Genomic DNA, 17,267 nt, shown 5'->3' with positions numbered 1-17,267 from the left:
AAAACAGCTATACAGGGTGTTTCATTAATAATTGTCCATATAGTAACTGGAGAAACCTTATCACAAAATACTAAGATTTAACCTAAAACACTTAAATAAAATGTGGTTCCTTACTGAGTTACAGGGTGTTTTATCTAAAAATTTAAAAACTATTTTTGCTCAGCATTTTAAAACTATTCGACGTATCCTTTTCATACTTGGCAGAAAGTGCGACTACTAGACACTCTACTAAATTATGATAAACAAACGTTTCTATCTACTACCAGAGGCGTACGACAGGGGATGGTGAATGGTTCGCCCTTCTCAAATTCTACGCCACTGGAGGAATTACTATTTAAGTGCCATTTTTAGATTTTACAATACCTTGTACGTAAATAATATACTCTTCATTGGTAACGATAAAGTCATTAGTTTTCGAGATATTTGAAGTTAAATATGAAACGGCACAGTTATTTTGATTAATTTATGATATGATTCATATGATTACAATATAAAAATTATTTGTACCCAGTACAATTAAAACTATTTGGAGTATCCTTATCATACTTGGCAGAAAGTGTAGGCACTGTACACCCTACTAAATTAAATAAATAAACGTTTCTAGCTACTACCAGAGGCGTACGACAGGGGATAGTGGCTGGTTGACTCTTCCCAAATTCTACGCCACTGACGAAATTGTTATTTTAGTGTAATTTTTTTATTTTGCAATAGTTTTTATGTAAATAATTGACTCTTCATTCGTAACGATAAAATGATTAGTTTTCGAGATATTTGAAATTAAAAATGAAGCGACACAATACACTGATCAAAATAACCGTGTCGTTTCATTTTTAACTTCAAATATCTCGAAAACTAATGACTTTATCGTTACGAATGAAGAGTATATTATTTTCATGGAAAGTATTGGAGAATCCAAAAATTGAACTAAAATAGCAATTTTGCCAGTGGCGTAGAATTTGGAAAGGGTCAACCATTCACTTTCCTCCGTCGTACGCCTCTGGTAATAGCCATAAACGTTTTTTTAACATAATTTAGTAGCTTGTACAGTACGTATACTTCCTGCCAATTTCATACTTGGCCTCTGGTAGTAGCTAGAAACGTTTATTTATTTAATTTAGTAGGGTGTACAGTGCCTACACTTTCTGCCAAGTATGATAAGGATACTCCAAATAGTTTTAATTGTACTGGGTACAAATAATTTTTATATTGTAATCATATGAATCATATCATAAATTAATCAAAATAACTGTGCCGTTTCATATTTAACTTCAAATATCTCGAAAACTAATGACTTTATCGTTACCAATGAAGAGTATATTATTTACGTACAAGGTATTGTAAAATCTAAAAATGGCACTTAAATAGTAATTCCTCCAGTGGCGTAGAATTTGAGAAGGGCGAACCATTCACCATCCCCTGTCGTACGCCTCTGGTAGTAGATAGAAACGTTTGTTTATCATAATTTAGTAGAGTGTCTAGTAGTCGCACTTTCTGCCAAGTATGAAAAGGATACGTCGAATAGTTTTAAAATGCTGAGCAAAAATAGTTTTTAAATTTTTAGATAAAACACCCTGTAACTCAATAAGGAACCACATTTTATTTAAGTGTTTTAGGTTAAATCTTCGTATTTTGTGCTAAGGTTTCTCGAGTTACTATATGGACAATTATTAATGAAACACCCTGTATAAAATTAAATAAAATTAATATTTAAAAGCGTGGTACTGAGTTATTTTATTTATTTTTTATTTATTTAAAAGTATTTTGCAATCTGTTGAGTGTCAACAATAAACAAAAGTAATGACATTGACTAAGGACAAGAAGGATTTTACTCATTGGTAAAATAAAAGTACACTTTTTATAAAGTTGTATAGAAAATAATTACATTTTATAACTACTAACTAATTAGTTCACGAGTTTACTCTAAATGGTAAGTCCAGTAGTTTAAATCTCTTTAACCTACGCTGTTCTTGGGAATTGTCTAGGAGGTTAAGTGCAAACTGGTTTTAATGATCCTCCAACTTGGCAATGTATGCAGCACTACGTTTTGTGATGACTTCTTGTACCATATCCATTTTAAGGTCTCGATGAATAATTATGTTGTTAATGTACCAAGGTGCATTAGTGATGGTTTTGAGCGTTTTTGATTGGAAGCGTTGGATGATTTCCAGTGACTGGCTGTTCCTCATAGTTCCAACCCATATGTCCAGATTGGCATTAGTATTGCCTTATACGCTGTGAGCTCGTACGTAGAGGGGATATTTATAAATTCGCGAGCGCCAGTAGTGGCAAGTCTGTAAACGTTTACCGGAAATTTGACATACATGTCAAAGTGATTAATTTAAAATTAAAATTAGAAACATTAATTATAAAAAATATTAGTTGGTCAAAGCTGTGGTATATATTTTTACCTTAAATATACTTACGTTTTAAATACTGAATTTAAGTTTTTTAATGTTCCGTAATATGTAATTATAAATTAATCTATTAATCTTAGCGCCATCTACACGATAATTGTGAAAGTATCCGAAGTAAGAAATTCATATTTTATCAATAGAACGTCAAAATGATAGCAAAATCTTAAAAAAATCGACTAAAATTTAATTACTTTTTTGCGTTGTAAATATTAAGCGATAACAATTTAATAATAAATTTAAAAATTACCGGTGAAAGTTGAATTGGTAACCGCTAGAGCGACACCAGCGAAGCTCAGAGTGTATAGAGCAGCAATTTATTATCCAGAGATAGTGTTGATGAACGGCCCATTAACCAATACATATTTCTGAATTTAAGACCTCGTTGCTTTCTCTTGGTCCAGATAAGTTTCTTCCATGTGAGACTTCTGTCCAAATGAATACCAAGATATTTTACCTCGTTGGCTGATGGTAATTGATGGTTGTTTAAAGTTACAGGAGGACAGGTTCCTCTTCGTATTGTAAATGTAACATGAATAGATTTTCCTTCATTGAATTTAATTTTCCATTCCAAAAACCAATCTTGTATTCTGTCTAGATACGCTTGAAGAAGATGCGAGGCATAAATAGGGTCAGCATGTGGTACTGAGTGGATGTGAAACCTGGCAACTGAATTGGTGAACAGAACGAAAGTTGCTCGCTCTGGAATTGGACATCTGGCAAAGATTAGCCTGTATCTATAGGAAAGAGTCTCACACATAACGAATGAAAGATTACGAGATATTATGAAAAGGAAAACAAACATGATAGAAGAAATCTAGCAAAAACAACTTTGCTGATATGGCCATGTACCAAGAATGGAGAAAAATCGACTCCCAAAACTGATAATGGAATGGTAACCCCCGGAAAGAAGGAGCAGACCGAAAACTACCTGGATAAATGGAATTCAAAAAGCAATATCTGACAGAGATCTACAACCAGGGGACTAAGGGATTGTACAGTTCGACGCGGCTGAAAAATAGGAATCGGAATGCCGCTATAAACCGATGTTACAAATAATATTGTCCACATTATTTTGTATTTTAATTATTACAAACTCCCTATATAAAAAGTTTACCTAGATTGTGTAAAAGTTGTTGTTGCGGTCACTTACTATACGTACGTCCTTTCATCTGTTTTGTTTGCTACCGTTTATCACAAAAAGGCCCAAACCGCTAAATTTTAATTAAAGTTGTTTTCCCGTTGTTTCAGATGCGTTCCCTGTCCGGAAAAATGCGAGTTTTGTGATTCGGCGGGCATCTGCCCCGCCAACCACGACGTTTATTTGAAGACTGCCATCATGTGTATACAACTGGCCTGTATGGCCGTCACCGTCATCGTAGCGTTGGTGGTCTTTAAACAAAGAAAAACGAAGGTAAGTGTCAATTTTCACCAATAAATTGGTGAATATCATTTAGACCATTCATCAGCGGTAAAAAACTGTAAAACCGTGGAATTTTGAGAACCAACACCGATTTTAATGAAAATTTGGATTTAAGCTCTGTTGACACTCTTCTTCAAAATCTACCGTATGCCAAACTGCGCTTTTGCCCTGGGGATGAAAATTTATTAATCAAAATAACTCTGGAAATCGATAGAGTGACCAATTCTGAGTAAATTTTGTTCTATAATTTTTTTTTTCAAAATTGACAATTTCTAAGTTATTTGCGTGAAACTATGCATTTTTCATTGAAAAAATAACTTTCAATCTCAAATAACTGAAAGTGGTGCATTTTTTGGGAAAACCTAAAACATATCTTTTAAATAGCATTACAAAATCTTTCAAATAAGCTTTGACAAAAAATTTTTGTATAAGAACTGACTGACTTATGGCGAAAATAAAGTCGCTCTCTGCTTTTCTATTTTTGAAATGTAAAAATTAAACCCTCGTCGTTACAATCCTAATAGAAATGAATAGCTTCCCACTTAAAATGAACTTTATTTAGGTATAATTGATATGATTCATTTGATTCGACGGGTTTGGAATGCTTAGTTTAGAAAAAATAGTTGATTAAATCGAAAATGACATTATTATAATTTAGAAAAAAACTTGATAAATCTGCACCTAGACATTTGTACTGGTTTAGCTGTTCTATGGGTTTTACCTCTACCTCGAACCTGCATCTAATTGGATCTTTCGCAATGATAATGCATTTTATTTTCTGCGTGGATATGTTCATGTTCAATCATGGTAAAATCGATAAAGCTATCTTTGTAGGTTATCCTCATTCCTTTGAAATCTGACCGAGTCTGTGTCATAGTCGTAGCGATTCCACATCTTCTATTAAATAATTGATGGATTCGACAGGAACTAACAGACAACTTGACCAATTTCTATCATACATTAATTCACTTCATAATAATATTGAGTTCACAATAGAAACAGAACAGAATAATTCCATAAACTTTCTAGATGTAAGGATTACCAGACTACACAACAAACATGAGTTCTCCGTATATCATAAACTTACCCATACTGACACAACTATACACAATTCATCATCCCATCCTACACAACACAAATTAGCAGCCTACCATAGCATGATACATAGACTGACAGAAATTCCTATGACAAAAAATAACTTCGAGACAGAACTAAATATCATTAGACAAATAGCAGTAAACAATGGCTATAACGAACAAACAGTTAACAACATTTTAAACCAAAAACTCCATAAGAAAGCCTTGAAATTAGTGTATCCACCACCACAGAAAGAACCCAGTACCTTCTGCTCTCTCACATATACTGGCAAAATAACAACAAAAATAGCCAGATACATAAAAAAGAAAGGAATAACACCAGCTTTCAGAACTAACAACAACTTAAGCAAACATATTAAAAACAATAAAAGCCGAAAGAGAAAGCAACTACAGAGTGGTGTGTACAAACTAACTTGTGGTGACTGTCCGAAAACTTACATCGGTCAAACTGGCAGAACTTTTGACAAACGGATAGCAGAACACAAAAGGGCTTTCAACAATAGAAAAACAGACACTTCTACATACGCACTTCACCTTCTAGATCATAATCATTCTTTCAATGAAGAGTTTCAAATTCTACATATTCAAAATAAAGGCCTTAAGCTATCACTTTTAGAATCAATGGAAATTAATAAATTGAAAAATACAGATATACAGTAGGTTCGCGATTATCCGAGACTCGGTCATCCGAGCCCCTCAGTTAACCGAGGCAAAAGTCATAACTGGTGAGTTACAATTTTCAACCTTGGCGCAACATCGCCGCCTCAATATCAAAAAGAGGAATAAAGCTTATGCAAAATCAAAGACTATTTTAAACAGTAATATTGACAAGGTAAATGTTATTTTTATCTTTTACAGACAGTACTGTATTAATTTTGTCATTAAAATATCCACAGTTATGATTATTTACGTGTTTTTCTATCAATATAACCAATCTCAGTGTTAACCGAGTTTTTCCGTATCCGAGGTAATCACGGTCCCAGTTACCTCGGATAATCGCGAGTCTACTGTAATTCTGAATGACCAACTCGAGACAAACAGCTCCCCACTCCTCAACCTCTTCAGTTAAAGACTTAAAAAGGCAAACACATTGTAAAATATATCACTTGAGAAAGGCACTTTGCCGAAACAGCTGTAGTAATAACATAGTTTTAATAAATTTTGTGGAAGTATAGAAAACAAACGTTTTTCAGTGTTTTATTGTGAGACATCTTCTATTATTTCATTCATCAGTTAATCTAAACATTTTTCAGAATTGAAGTAACGATTAAACAAATAAAGCTTTAAACAATAATAAAATATTGATTAGTATTATTAACTATCGATCATTATATGTTTAAGTTTTTATTTCTAAAAGTTGAATAACCTACAACATCCTTGTCAGATAGCTTGTCAAATCTTCCTCATCCAAAACTGTATTAAAACAGAATAATACGTAATTGTATCCATTTATTCGTAAACAACGATTGAAGTTTGGTTTTGTTGTCTTAGATTCTTCATCAAACGGAACTGAGAGCATGAAGTTCCAGAATAGAGCTATGAACTAGAATCGCTAGCGGGAGGGAAGCGAATTACGGCTCGTGTTTGTGCATGTAAGGGCTTGTCTGCAGAATACAATTTGGAAAATTATTAGTTCATGCACCAGTTCTCCCCTGAAATACCAAAACTCGACGAAACGAATTGTTTGCGAAACTTTTCGAAAACCGTTCGCGATAACAGACATGCGACGGGACGGACATTGTTATTCTACACAGCATATTATAGACTAAGAGCCGCTATAGGTGAAATTTCTTAATCACTTTAGGCACGATGGGACCCTATAAATAATAGAACCTAAAAGAAAACGTTTGAACACTGTGCCGTCACTTTTCAGTGGCACATGCGTCGACAGTGGCGCATCAAACTTTCCACTTATGGACGGGATAAATAAATTAAAAGTTACCCTCCCTTACTAACAGAATTAATTTTTTTTTATTTTTTTAAGTTCAATGTGATTAACACATAGGATTCATCGTGATTTTAACCAACCCTCCCCTTCCCCCTGCCCCCACCATCAAAAACTTCATTTTTCGTTTTTATTTTTTTTTGGGGGGATGCAATCAATTTTAAAATTTCAAAAAATTCACACGCATAGTTGAGGCTTTTATAAAACATGCCTATTTTTTATAGACCCATAGGTAGAGTGTAGATAACCTCAAAAAATTAAAAGAAATTTTTTTTTTCAAAAAAGCGTATAACTTTTTTTGAGGAATAGCTGCCGGTATAATTTTTGAAGTTATACTTCTTTACCGGCGATAGAGGGTGAATTTTTATATGTTAAAACCTATCAGCCCGGCGCATGCGCATTATAACTTTGTTCTGATTGGATGTTCAAATGACATGTCAAAAATTATTCCAAATGGCAGCTGTGGCACAGCTGTACACTAGGTTCGCTTTCAAGATGCAGTAGAAATATAAATAAACAAACCAAGACACGTTAAATGCCACTAGGAGCACAACCGGATCATAATTTACAATGCATATACATTGCACATTCCAAATAATGATTTCCAAAGTTTATACATTGTAAATTATGATTCGGAAGTGCTCCTAGTAGCATTTAACGTGTCTTGGTTTGTTTATTTTCTACTGCATCTTGAAAGCGAACCTAGTGTAGTTTGATTATTTATGGTTGTTGCGTTTTGAAATTTGTGTGAAAAGAAACAAAGTTAAGTATATTCAAATGGGAAATAAGCCACAATTTTACCTAAAAATGATTTTATTAACGTTTCGACGCCCAAGTCGGGTGTCGTTGTCAAAATACAAAATAATACTAAATAAATAAAATGTTGTTGCTTAGTAAAAAATTCTTCTAATAATTTATTTAATCTGACTCATTTATATCGGCAATTCAGACACGTATTATACATTTTAAAGTAGACGACTTTAAAATGATATTGCCAATATTGATGAGTTGCGTTCCTGGGACGACTTTACTAAATGATAGTTCATTCGATTACATGAAATCAATCCCAACTCAAGAATATCCGTCACAAAAAATCATAGCATGTGATCTGTCTTTAAAAAGACAACCAAATGCAACGGTGGCACTGAAATTCTCGCGTTAGAGATTCCATAGTAAATCACGAGGGAAAACCTAATGAATGAACTATCATTTAGTAAAGTCGTCCCAGGAACGCAACTCATCAATATTGGCAATATCATTTTAAAGTCGTCTACTTTAAAATGTATAATACGTGTCTGAATTGCCGATATAAATGAGTCAGATTAAATAAATTATTAGAAGAATTTTTTACTAAGCAACATTTTATTTATTTAGTATTATTTTGTATTTTGACAACGACACCCGACTTGGGCGTCGAAACGTTAATAAAATCATTTTTAGGTAAAATTGTGGCTTATTTCCCATTTGAATATACTTGATTATAAAAATGCCACAAGAAAATAGCTTCAGAACAACATTAAGAAACAAAGTTAGTTAATAGTTATACTGCCTTTTTAAATAGTTTTCATATACCTATATTTTTGGACTTTTGGACTATTTTGGACAAGGAAAACTCATTCTAATTTGGTAAGTAGTTTTTATTATAATCATATTGTAATTAAACATTTGGATTAGGTTGGAATACATACTTTTATTTTCTCAAGAATAGGGATTTTAGAGAGAAATCCCAAATTAGGTCCGATTTTTATTTTTAAATTATGATATTTTGGCGTAGATTTATTTATCTAGTTGGTATGTAATGCTTTGATTTACATACATACTTAATTTGATTACCAACAAAAGTTCTACCAATTTTCATCTAATATATTGTTTTCTTACTGTTTTGTTATTTAATATTTTCTTCCACAAGATTAAAACTACATAATTTAATTACATATATATTTAAAACAACTGTCAAACAGTAAAACGTTCAGTTACCCTATTTTTCCACATGAGAAATAATGTGGGATTGGACGAGTGAGTCTAGGTTTCGATTACGAATCAAAGCGGCATGAAGTTCACGGGTTCGATTCCCGATGCAAGTTTTTATTTTTTTTTATTTTTTTTTTCCATTTTATGATTGTAAGTATATTTGTTATATAATTTTTTTTTCAGAGAATGCGTATTTAAAATTTTTGCCAACAATTATTATCGTTCAGGAATAATTTTTTCTTTGTGGCATTTTTCAATGTGTTTGTGTGCGTTTTATTCTTTAATTTTTAAAAATTTTTGGTATTGTCTTAAAAATCACATAATATGTAGTAGAAGTATAACTTCTTACGAGCGTACAAAAGTACACACACATTCTTTTTTTCTTAATCTTGTGTGTTTTATCAAACACTATATTTTAAATTTTTTTCAGATTTTTCCGCAAGTCTCCCCACCTTCAAAAATCCGAAAAACTGTTTTTTGGGGGATTTTGGGGGATTTTCCCTATTTTATAGACTTCATAATATATCAAATCAATTTTGTTTTTATAGGTTATATGTAACTTGAAGTAACTGAGTTCTTTAGAATATTTAAAAATCAGAAAAACACGTTCAAACCCCCCAAAACCCCCTTAAAAAACAGTTTTTTGGATTTTTGAAGGTGATCAACGTTACAGAAAAATCTGAAAAAAATTATAAATATAGTGTTTGATAAAATACACAAGCCTAAGAAAAAATTAGATCTGCAGCTATCCCCAAAAAAAAGTTATATACTTTTTTTCAAAAAAAAAATTTAAAGTTTTTTTGAGGTTATGTACACTCAACCTACAGGTCTATAAAAAATAGACGTGTTTTATAAAACCCTTAACTATGCGTGTAAATTTTTTGAAATTTTAAAATTGATTGCATCCCAACAAAAAAAAAAAAAAAAATCGAAAAATAAAGTTTTTGATGGTGGGGGCAGGGAGAAGGGGGTGGTGGGTTAAAATTACGATGAATCTTATGTCTTAATCACATAAAACTTAAAAAAATGAAAAAAAATTAAATTCTGGTAATTAGGGAGGGTATTTTTTAATTTATGTATCCCGTCCATAAGTGGAAAGTTTGATGCGCCACTGTAGACACATGTGCCACTGAAAAGTGACGGCACAGTGTTCAAACGTTTTCTTTTAGGTTCTACTATTTAGGTTATAGGGTCCCGTCGTGCCTAAAATGATTAAGAATTTTCACCTATAGCGGCTCTTAGTCTATTACATATTATTACGTAAACAATTCTTCACAACTTAGTAGGTAACAAAAAAAGATATAGGGTTACTTACTAGGAAAAATATTCCGATTAGGATTTTTTGCAAAATCTTACTCAAAAAGGACCCCTTTTAACAAATTTGCATGTTGACAGGTCCAAAAGTTGGTCAAAAATTTTTTAACGTTTTTTTTTCCTAAATTTTTTTTTGCATCGATCAAAGTTTTTTTTTAGGTTTTTTGGATCATTTCAAACAGAAAAGGTCTTTAGTGACTTTTCTCTAAAGTTGATAGTTTTTGACATATAAGCGATTAAAAATTTAAAAATTGCGAAATCGGTCATTTTTGACCCTTAGAAAATATGTGAAAAACTGAAAATTTCGATGTTGCCAAGGTAAGAAGATATTCGTTGAACATCGATTGATGTTCAATGCTTTGTTTTTTAATTGCCAATCAAGCGGGCGCTTGATTGTAAGTATATGTAACATGCGTAAATATATGTGAGGAACAATATTTCGATTCAATTTTTTTTTCACCATCTTGCTTGAAAATATCCCCTCTTGACAAATTTGTATGTTGCCAGAATCAAAAGGTAAAAGAAATTTTTAAACGTTTGTTTTTTTTTATTTTTCCTAAAACTAATTTTTTTGCATCGGACAAATTTTTTTAAATTTTTTGGATCATTCCAAATAGAAAATATTTTAAGTGACTTTTCTGTGAATGTAATAGTTTTCGAGATATAAGCGATTGAAAATTTAAAAATTGCTAAATCGGCCATTTTAAACCCTCAAAAACTATGTAAAACACCGAAAATTTGAATGATACCAAGGTACGTAGATATTCTAAGAATATCGATTGATAAAGTCCCGAAGAGCTTTTTGCAATACGATATCGAAAACCCCTTTGTTTTTTAATTGTTAGTCAAGCGGTCGCTACACTATTTTTAACCGTTGCATGTATACAACATTGTGTGTAATATGCGTAATGTGCGGAAAAATATTCTGATTCAATTTTTTTTCACCATCTTGCTTAAAAAGGTTTCCTATTAACAAAATTGCATGTTGCCAGGTTGAAAAATGTGTCAAAAAAATTTTTAAACATTTTTTTTAAACTTAAAATGTACTCCGATTACATATACCTACACATGCAACGGTTGAAAATAGTGTCGCTCCCGCTTGATTAGTAATTAAAAAACAAAGGGGTTATCGATACTGTATTGTAAAAAGCTCTTCGGGATTTCATCAATCGATATTCTTAGAATATCTACGTACCTTGGAATCATTGAAATTTTTGGTGTTTCACATAGTTTTTGAGAGTTAAAAATTACCGATTTTGCAATTTTTAAAATTTCAATCGCTTATATCTCGAAAACTATCACATTTAAAGAAAAGTCACTTAAGGTCTTTTCTATTTGAAATGATCCAAAAAACCTAAAAAAATTGTCCGAAGCAAACAAATTAGTTTTAGGAAAAAACAAAAAACAAAGGTTTAAAATTTTTTTTGACTTTTTGATCCTGGCAACATACAAATTTGTTAAGAGGGGATATTTTCAAGCAAGATGGTGAAAAAAAATTGAATCGAAATATTTTTCCGCACAATATTTACGAATGTTACACACAATACATGCAACGGTTGCCAATCAAGCGCCCGCTTGATTGACAATTAAAAATCAGAGGGGTTTTCGATATTGTATTGCAAAAAACTCTTAGGGATTTCATCAATAGATGTTCAAAGAATATCTTCTTACCTTAGTGGCCTAAAAGTCACTAAAGACCTTTTCTGTTTGAAATGATCAAAAAGACCTAAAAAAAACTTTGTTCGATGAAAAAAAAATTTTAGGAAAAAAACAATAAGAAAACGTTTAAAAAAATTTTGACCCACTTTTGGAACTGGCAACATGCAAATTTGTTAAAAGGGGTCCTTTTTGAGTAAGATCGTGCCAAAAATTCGAATCGGAATATTTTTCCTAGATGCGCAGTGGCTTTCTGGACTATTACCTATATGCCTATATACAATAGTGCACACAAAAAAAGTTACAGCTCTTTGAAGTTACAAAATTAAAATCTATTTTTTTTTCATAGATCGAAAACTCTTATGGATTTTTTATTGAAATGGAGATGTGGCATTCTTATGGCAGGAACAGCTTAAAAAAGAACAATAGTGAAATTTGTACACCCCATAAAAATTTTATGGGGGTTTGTTCCCTTAAACCCCCCAAACTTTTGTGTACGTTCCAATTAAACTATTATTGCGGTACCATTAGTTAAACACAGTGTTTTTAAAATTTTTTTGCCTCTTAGTATTTTTTCGAACAACTATAGTCGCATGTTTGTACAAATAACATTGTTCATATTTTACATTTCTTTAAAACATACTTTTTAAATTGAATAAAAGCTAACATCTAAAATATGCTTACTTTTCTAGGCCATCGCTTCCGGAATGTGGAAAATCCTGGAAACAATCCTGCTGGGAGTCTTCATATTATATTTACCGGTGAGTTTTTCGACTCGAGTGTATATATGGATATTGTAAATATTTTACGGGACCCTTTAATATATATGTGCTTTTTGTAACGGTGAAATTTTAATGGAAAGGTTTCGGAATACCCAACGCAACGACCTAATTACGAAGTTTGTGGAGGCGGGATACGAGGGGATGAAATATAAACATTTTACACGAAAAAACACCGAAGTTTGAATAAATGAAATAATTATTTACAACGTAATAAATATGATAAATAATATGACAATAAAATTAAAGCCAGTTGGATTTTGAAAATTAAATTGAAAGACAGCTTAGGTTTTACTTCGGTTTAGAGATGATCAATCATCCCCTTACGTACGTTTCGGTCTCCCCAAACCTCATCAGAGCGGCTTTGTGATCACCTCTGAATCGAAACGAGACCAAGCTGTCTTAGTCTAGGCGCCAAATAGAGGTCACCGTGTCATTTTCAATTCTAATAGACAAACTCTACGGTTTCTTATGGATTTTTGGCTGCTGATTACGAATTTCGAGGGTCGATTTCGATCCAAGTGATCAAAAATTTGTTATAAACCATTTAATTGTTTATAAGGCTCTGGCTCATAAACTAAAAGAGATAAAAAATGTCACAAATAAAATGTGTTCCTTAATAAAAAACGAAGAAAAAACAGTTTACTACACTTAAATCCAATAATTAAAAATAGGTATTTTTCGAAGCTTTATCGATCGTAACTTCCCTTCTACGCAAGCAAATGAGCCTTAGAAGGTTTCATTTTAAAGTTTAATTAATAGGCTTTCAAACAAAGTTTGCTAAATTACAGTATCTTCATTTGATTTATAGTTAAACCCGTTTGAAGTTATAATTTTCCTAAAAAATTGTACATTAATTTGTTTATAAGGGTTTCAAGCAAATTTGAGCTATAAAGATTTATACTTTAATTAACAATAATGATAGAAGAACTCAAAAGGAACATTATGAGCTTACGAAAATGTTCGTTCGTTTATTTTTGGCCAAGATATCGATATTTTAATAGCACGCTATAAGGCTCACTGTCAAGTATTTTTCGACCCTTTATCGATCGTAACTCAGCTTCTACGCATGCAAATGAGCTTTTCAATGTCTCATACTTTATCTTCTTTTGTTTTAAAGTTATACTCGGTTGAAGTTAAAATTAAAAAAATTTGTACATTCATTTGTTTATAAGGGTTTTTAGTAAATTTGAGCAATAAAGATTTATACTTTAATTAACATTAATCATAGAAGAACCCAAAAGGAATATTTTGAGGTTAGGAAAGTATCTATTAATTAAGTGCTTAGTCTATCAATTAAGGTTTAAAATGAGACCTTGAAAAGCTCATTTGCCTGCTTAGAAGCCGAGTTACGATCGATAAAGCGTCGAAAAATACTTTACAGTGAGCCCATCTTGCGCCTCATAACGCGCTATTAAAATATAGATATATTGGCCAAAAATAAACTTACGAACAATTTCATAAGCTCAGATTGTTCCTTTTCAGTTCTTCTATCATTATTGTTAAAAAAAGTATAAATGTTTATAGCTCAAATTTGCTTGTAACCCTTATAAACAAATTAATGTACAATTTTTTTAAGAAAATTATAATTTCAAACGGGTATGACTTTAAAACAAGTGAAGATAAAGTAATTTAACAAACTTTGTTGGGAAGCCTATTAATCAAGCTTTAAAATGAGACCTTCTAAGGCTCGTTTTCATGCGTAGAAGCCGAGTTACGATCGATAAAGTTTCGAAAAATACTTATTTTGCAATTTGCATTGTGCACTCATTTTACGATATCTTGAGTTCTAATTGTTTAATTTAAGTTTAGTAAACGTTTTTTCTTCGTTTTTTATTAAGGAACAAAATTTATTTGAAACAAATTTTTTATCTCTTGTAGCTTATGAGCCAGAGCCTTATAAACAATTAAATTGTTTATAACAATTTTTTGACCACTCGGATCGACATCCACCCCCGAAATTCGTAATCAGCAGCCAAAAAACCATAAGAAATCGTTAAGTTTGTCCATCAGAATTAAAAAGAACACGGTGGCCACTCTGGCGCCTAGACTATCTGTTTAAGTCGAATTATAAAAATAGTTCGTGTATCGGACGCTGTAGCGACATCTATTTAAAGAAATGTGAAGTCCCAGATCTGTAAATCTGAAATATCTCGTAGAACCAATGTTTGTTTGCATCCTTTATCTCTGCCTTTTACCATGAAGAGTAGAAATTTAAAGAGGAGTCAGGCAGTAATGCGTATTGTCGCCACAATTATTTAAAATGTACTCCCAACTAATATTTCAGGAAGTCTAAGGGAAAGAGTTGAAGATGTAATGATTGGAGGGAGCATCGTTAATAACATAAGATTTGCAGACGATGCCGCAATCATGGCCGAGAATATCGACGATTTACAAATCCTCCTAGAAATCGTTATTAGAGAAAGCAAAAATATGGGACTATTAATGAATATAGATAAAACCAAATATACAGGGTGATTGATTAGTAGGGTAAAGCTCAATAGCTCCGCTATAGTAATAGATAGCAATAAAAGTTAATAACAAAAATTTTAGCCACCTTTGAGCTTCACATTAAAAAATTAGTTAAAATGTTACAGGGTGTTCGATAATACAGTGGCAGACCAAACTTATGTTTTTTTAAATGGAACACTCTATATTTTATTTTAAATTCGAAATCCTGTTAACTTCTCCATCACAAAAATATAAAGGTTTGTAATGTTATACAGGGTATTTACAAAGCTATAACCAATTTTATATGAAAATCGTAACAAGTTCAACTCCTTGTATAAATAAAAATAAGCAAAACAACAATGGTTTATTAATGCCATATTTTTTAACGTATTATCAAAATTTTCAAGAATAGTCAATATTGCTAATTTTCTTTATATCAAATACAGGGTGAGTCAAGACGCAAGTACATTATTTTCTCAGTAATTTTAAATAGAACACCCTGTATTTTATATCACTATTGAAAAGTACCATTACCGTACTTTAATTTTTAGATAACATTCCCTATGTCTAAATTTATTAGTTTTCGAGATATTTTCATTTTTCAATGGACCAGTATCGTGGCCACCCAAATCACCAGAATATAATAAACTGGACTGATTTTTTTGGGGTTACGTTAATAATGAAGTTTATAAAATACCTCCAACAACAAGGGATGAGATGAAAAATAGAATACAAAGTGTATGCATTTCGATGTGTTAATTTACAAATGCTCCGTAGAGTAAGTAGCTCATTCAATGATTCTTTTTTAGGCGTACATAAATGTGTTTGGAGATAATTTTGAACACCTTAGGTAATTAAATATTAAAAATATTTTATTAAAAGTAGCTTCTAATTTTTTCAAACATGTTTTTTTGCAAAATGTATTACTGATAAATTATGTTTCGTTCTTTATTTGTTACATTGTTACATTTACATACAAAAGTAGTGTTTAATTGTCTTCACAAAATATTGTATTTTGTGTTTGTGTGTTTGTTTCTAAAATTTATTACTAATTTTTTTTTTGTTTATTTGTTGCATTTACATACAAAGATAGTTTTTAATTGTTCAAAAATGTTGCATGTAGTGGTTGTGTTTTTGTTTGTAAAATGTATTACTAATAAATTATTTTTATTTCTTTATTTACTACAGTGTTACATTGATTACCGGATTGATAATCGGTAATCTTCAATAATTGTCAATTCAGTCATGGCTTACTTAAAATTTAGATAAATTTAAACACCTAAAATAATTTGCTCTGAAAAATTAAAATATCTCGAAAACTAATAAATTTGGGTATAGGGAATGTTATATAAAAATTAAAGTACGTTAATGTTACTCTTTAATAATGATATAAAATACAGGGTGTTCCATTTAACATTACTGAGAAAATAATGTACTTGCGTTTTGACACACCCTGTATTTGATATAAAGAAAATTAGCAGTATCATAATTCTTAAAAATTTTGACAATAAATTAAAAAATATGGCATTAATAAACCATTGCTGTTGTGCTTATTTTTATTTATACAAGGAGTTGAACTTGTTACGATTTTCATACAAAATTGGTTATAACTTTGTAAATACCCTGTATAACATTACAAACCTTTATATTTTTGTGATGGAGAAGTTAATAGGATTTCGAATATAAAATAAAATATAGGGTGTTCCATTTAAAAAAACAAGTTAGGTCTGCCACTGTGTTATCGAACACCCTGTAACATTCTAACTAATTTTGTAATGTAAAGCTCAGAGGTAACTAAAATTTTTGTTATTAACTTTTATTGCTATCTATGACTATAGCGGAGCTATTGAGCTTTACCCTACTAATCAATCACCCTATATGGTGATCTCGAAAACTCTTGTTGGTATAGTCGATTGGCTAATCTGAGACACAACTGTCTACACTACAATCACAATAAAGATGCACTAGAAATAAACAAGCACGAGGAGCACTCCTAAATCATGATTTGGAAGTGCTTATCGAACATTCAACGTGTCTTCGTTTGTTTATTTCTATATAGTGCATTTTTATTGTGATTGTAGTGTAGACAGTTATGAAAATAGTAAATGAAGAATTTGACAGACAGCCTGTAGAGTCAACGGAGACAGTAGCAGCAATGGTCACCAAAATAACCAACAAGGAAGTGGCTCAAGCGCTTCAAAAAATAAAGAAAGGAAAAGC

At 31.4% G+C, this 17,267-nt stretch overlaps 1 protein-coding gene across 1 annotated transcript in view; it reads left to right on the top strand.

Moving 5' to 3' along the window:
* LOC114329090 (probable G-protein coupled receptor 158) overlaps nt 1-17,267 on the top strand; it is a 382,856-nt gene that overhangs the window by 52,232 nt on the left and 313,357 nt on the right. The window contains exons 4-5 of the mRNA XM_050648285.1: nt 3,663-3,825; nt 12,510-12,578. Of these exons, the coding sequence (XP_050504242.1) occupies nt 3,663-3,825; nt 12,510-12,578 (232 nt within the window). The remainder of the gene's footprint in view (nt 1-3,662; nt 3,826-12,509; nt 12,579-17,267) is intronic.

The sequence above is a fragment of the Diabrotica virgifera genome, chromosome 1, assembly GCF_917563875.1.
Source record: "Diabrotica virgifera virgifera chromosome 1, PGI_DIABVI_V3a".
In the NCBI taxonomy this organism is placed as follows: domain Eukaryota; kingdom Metazoa; phylum Arthropoda; class Insecta; order Coleoptera; family Chrysomelidae; genus Diabrotica; species Diabrotica virgifera.
This window is presented reverse-complemented; position numbering and strand designations above follow the sequence as displayed.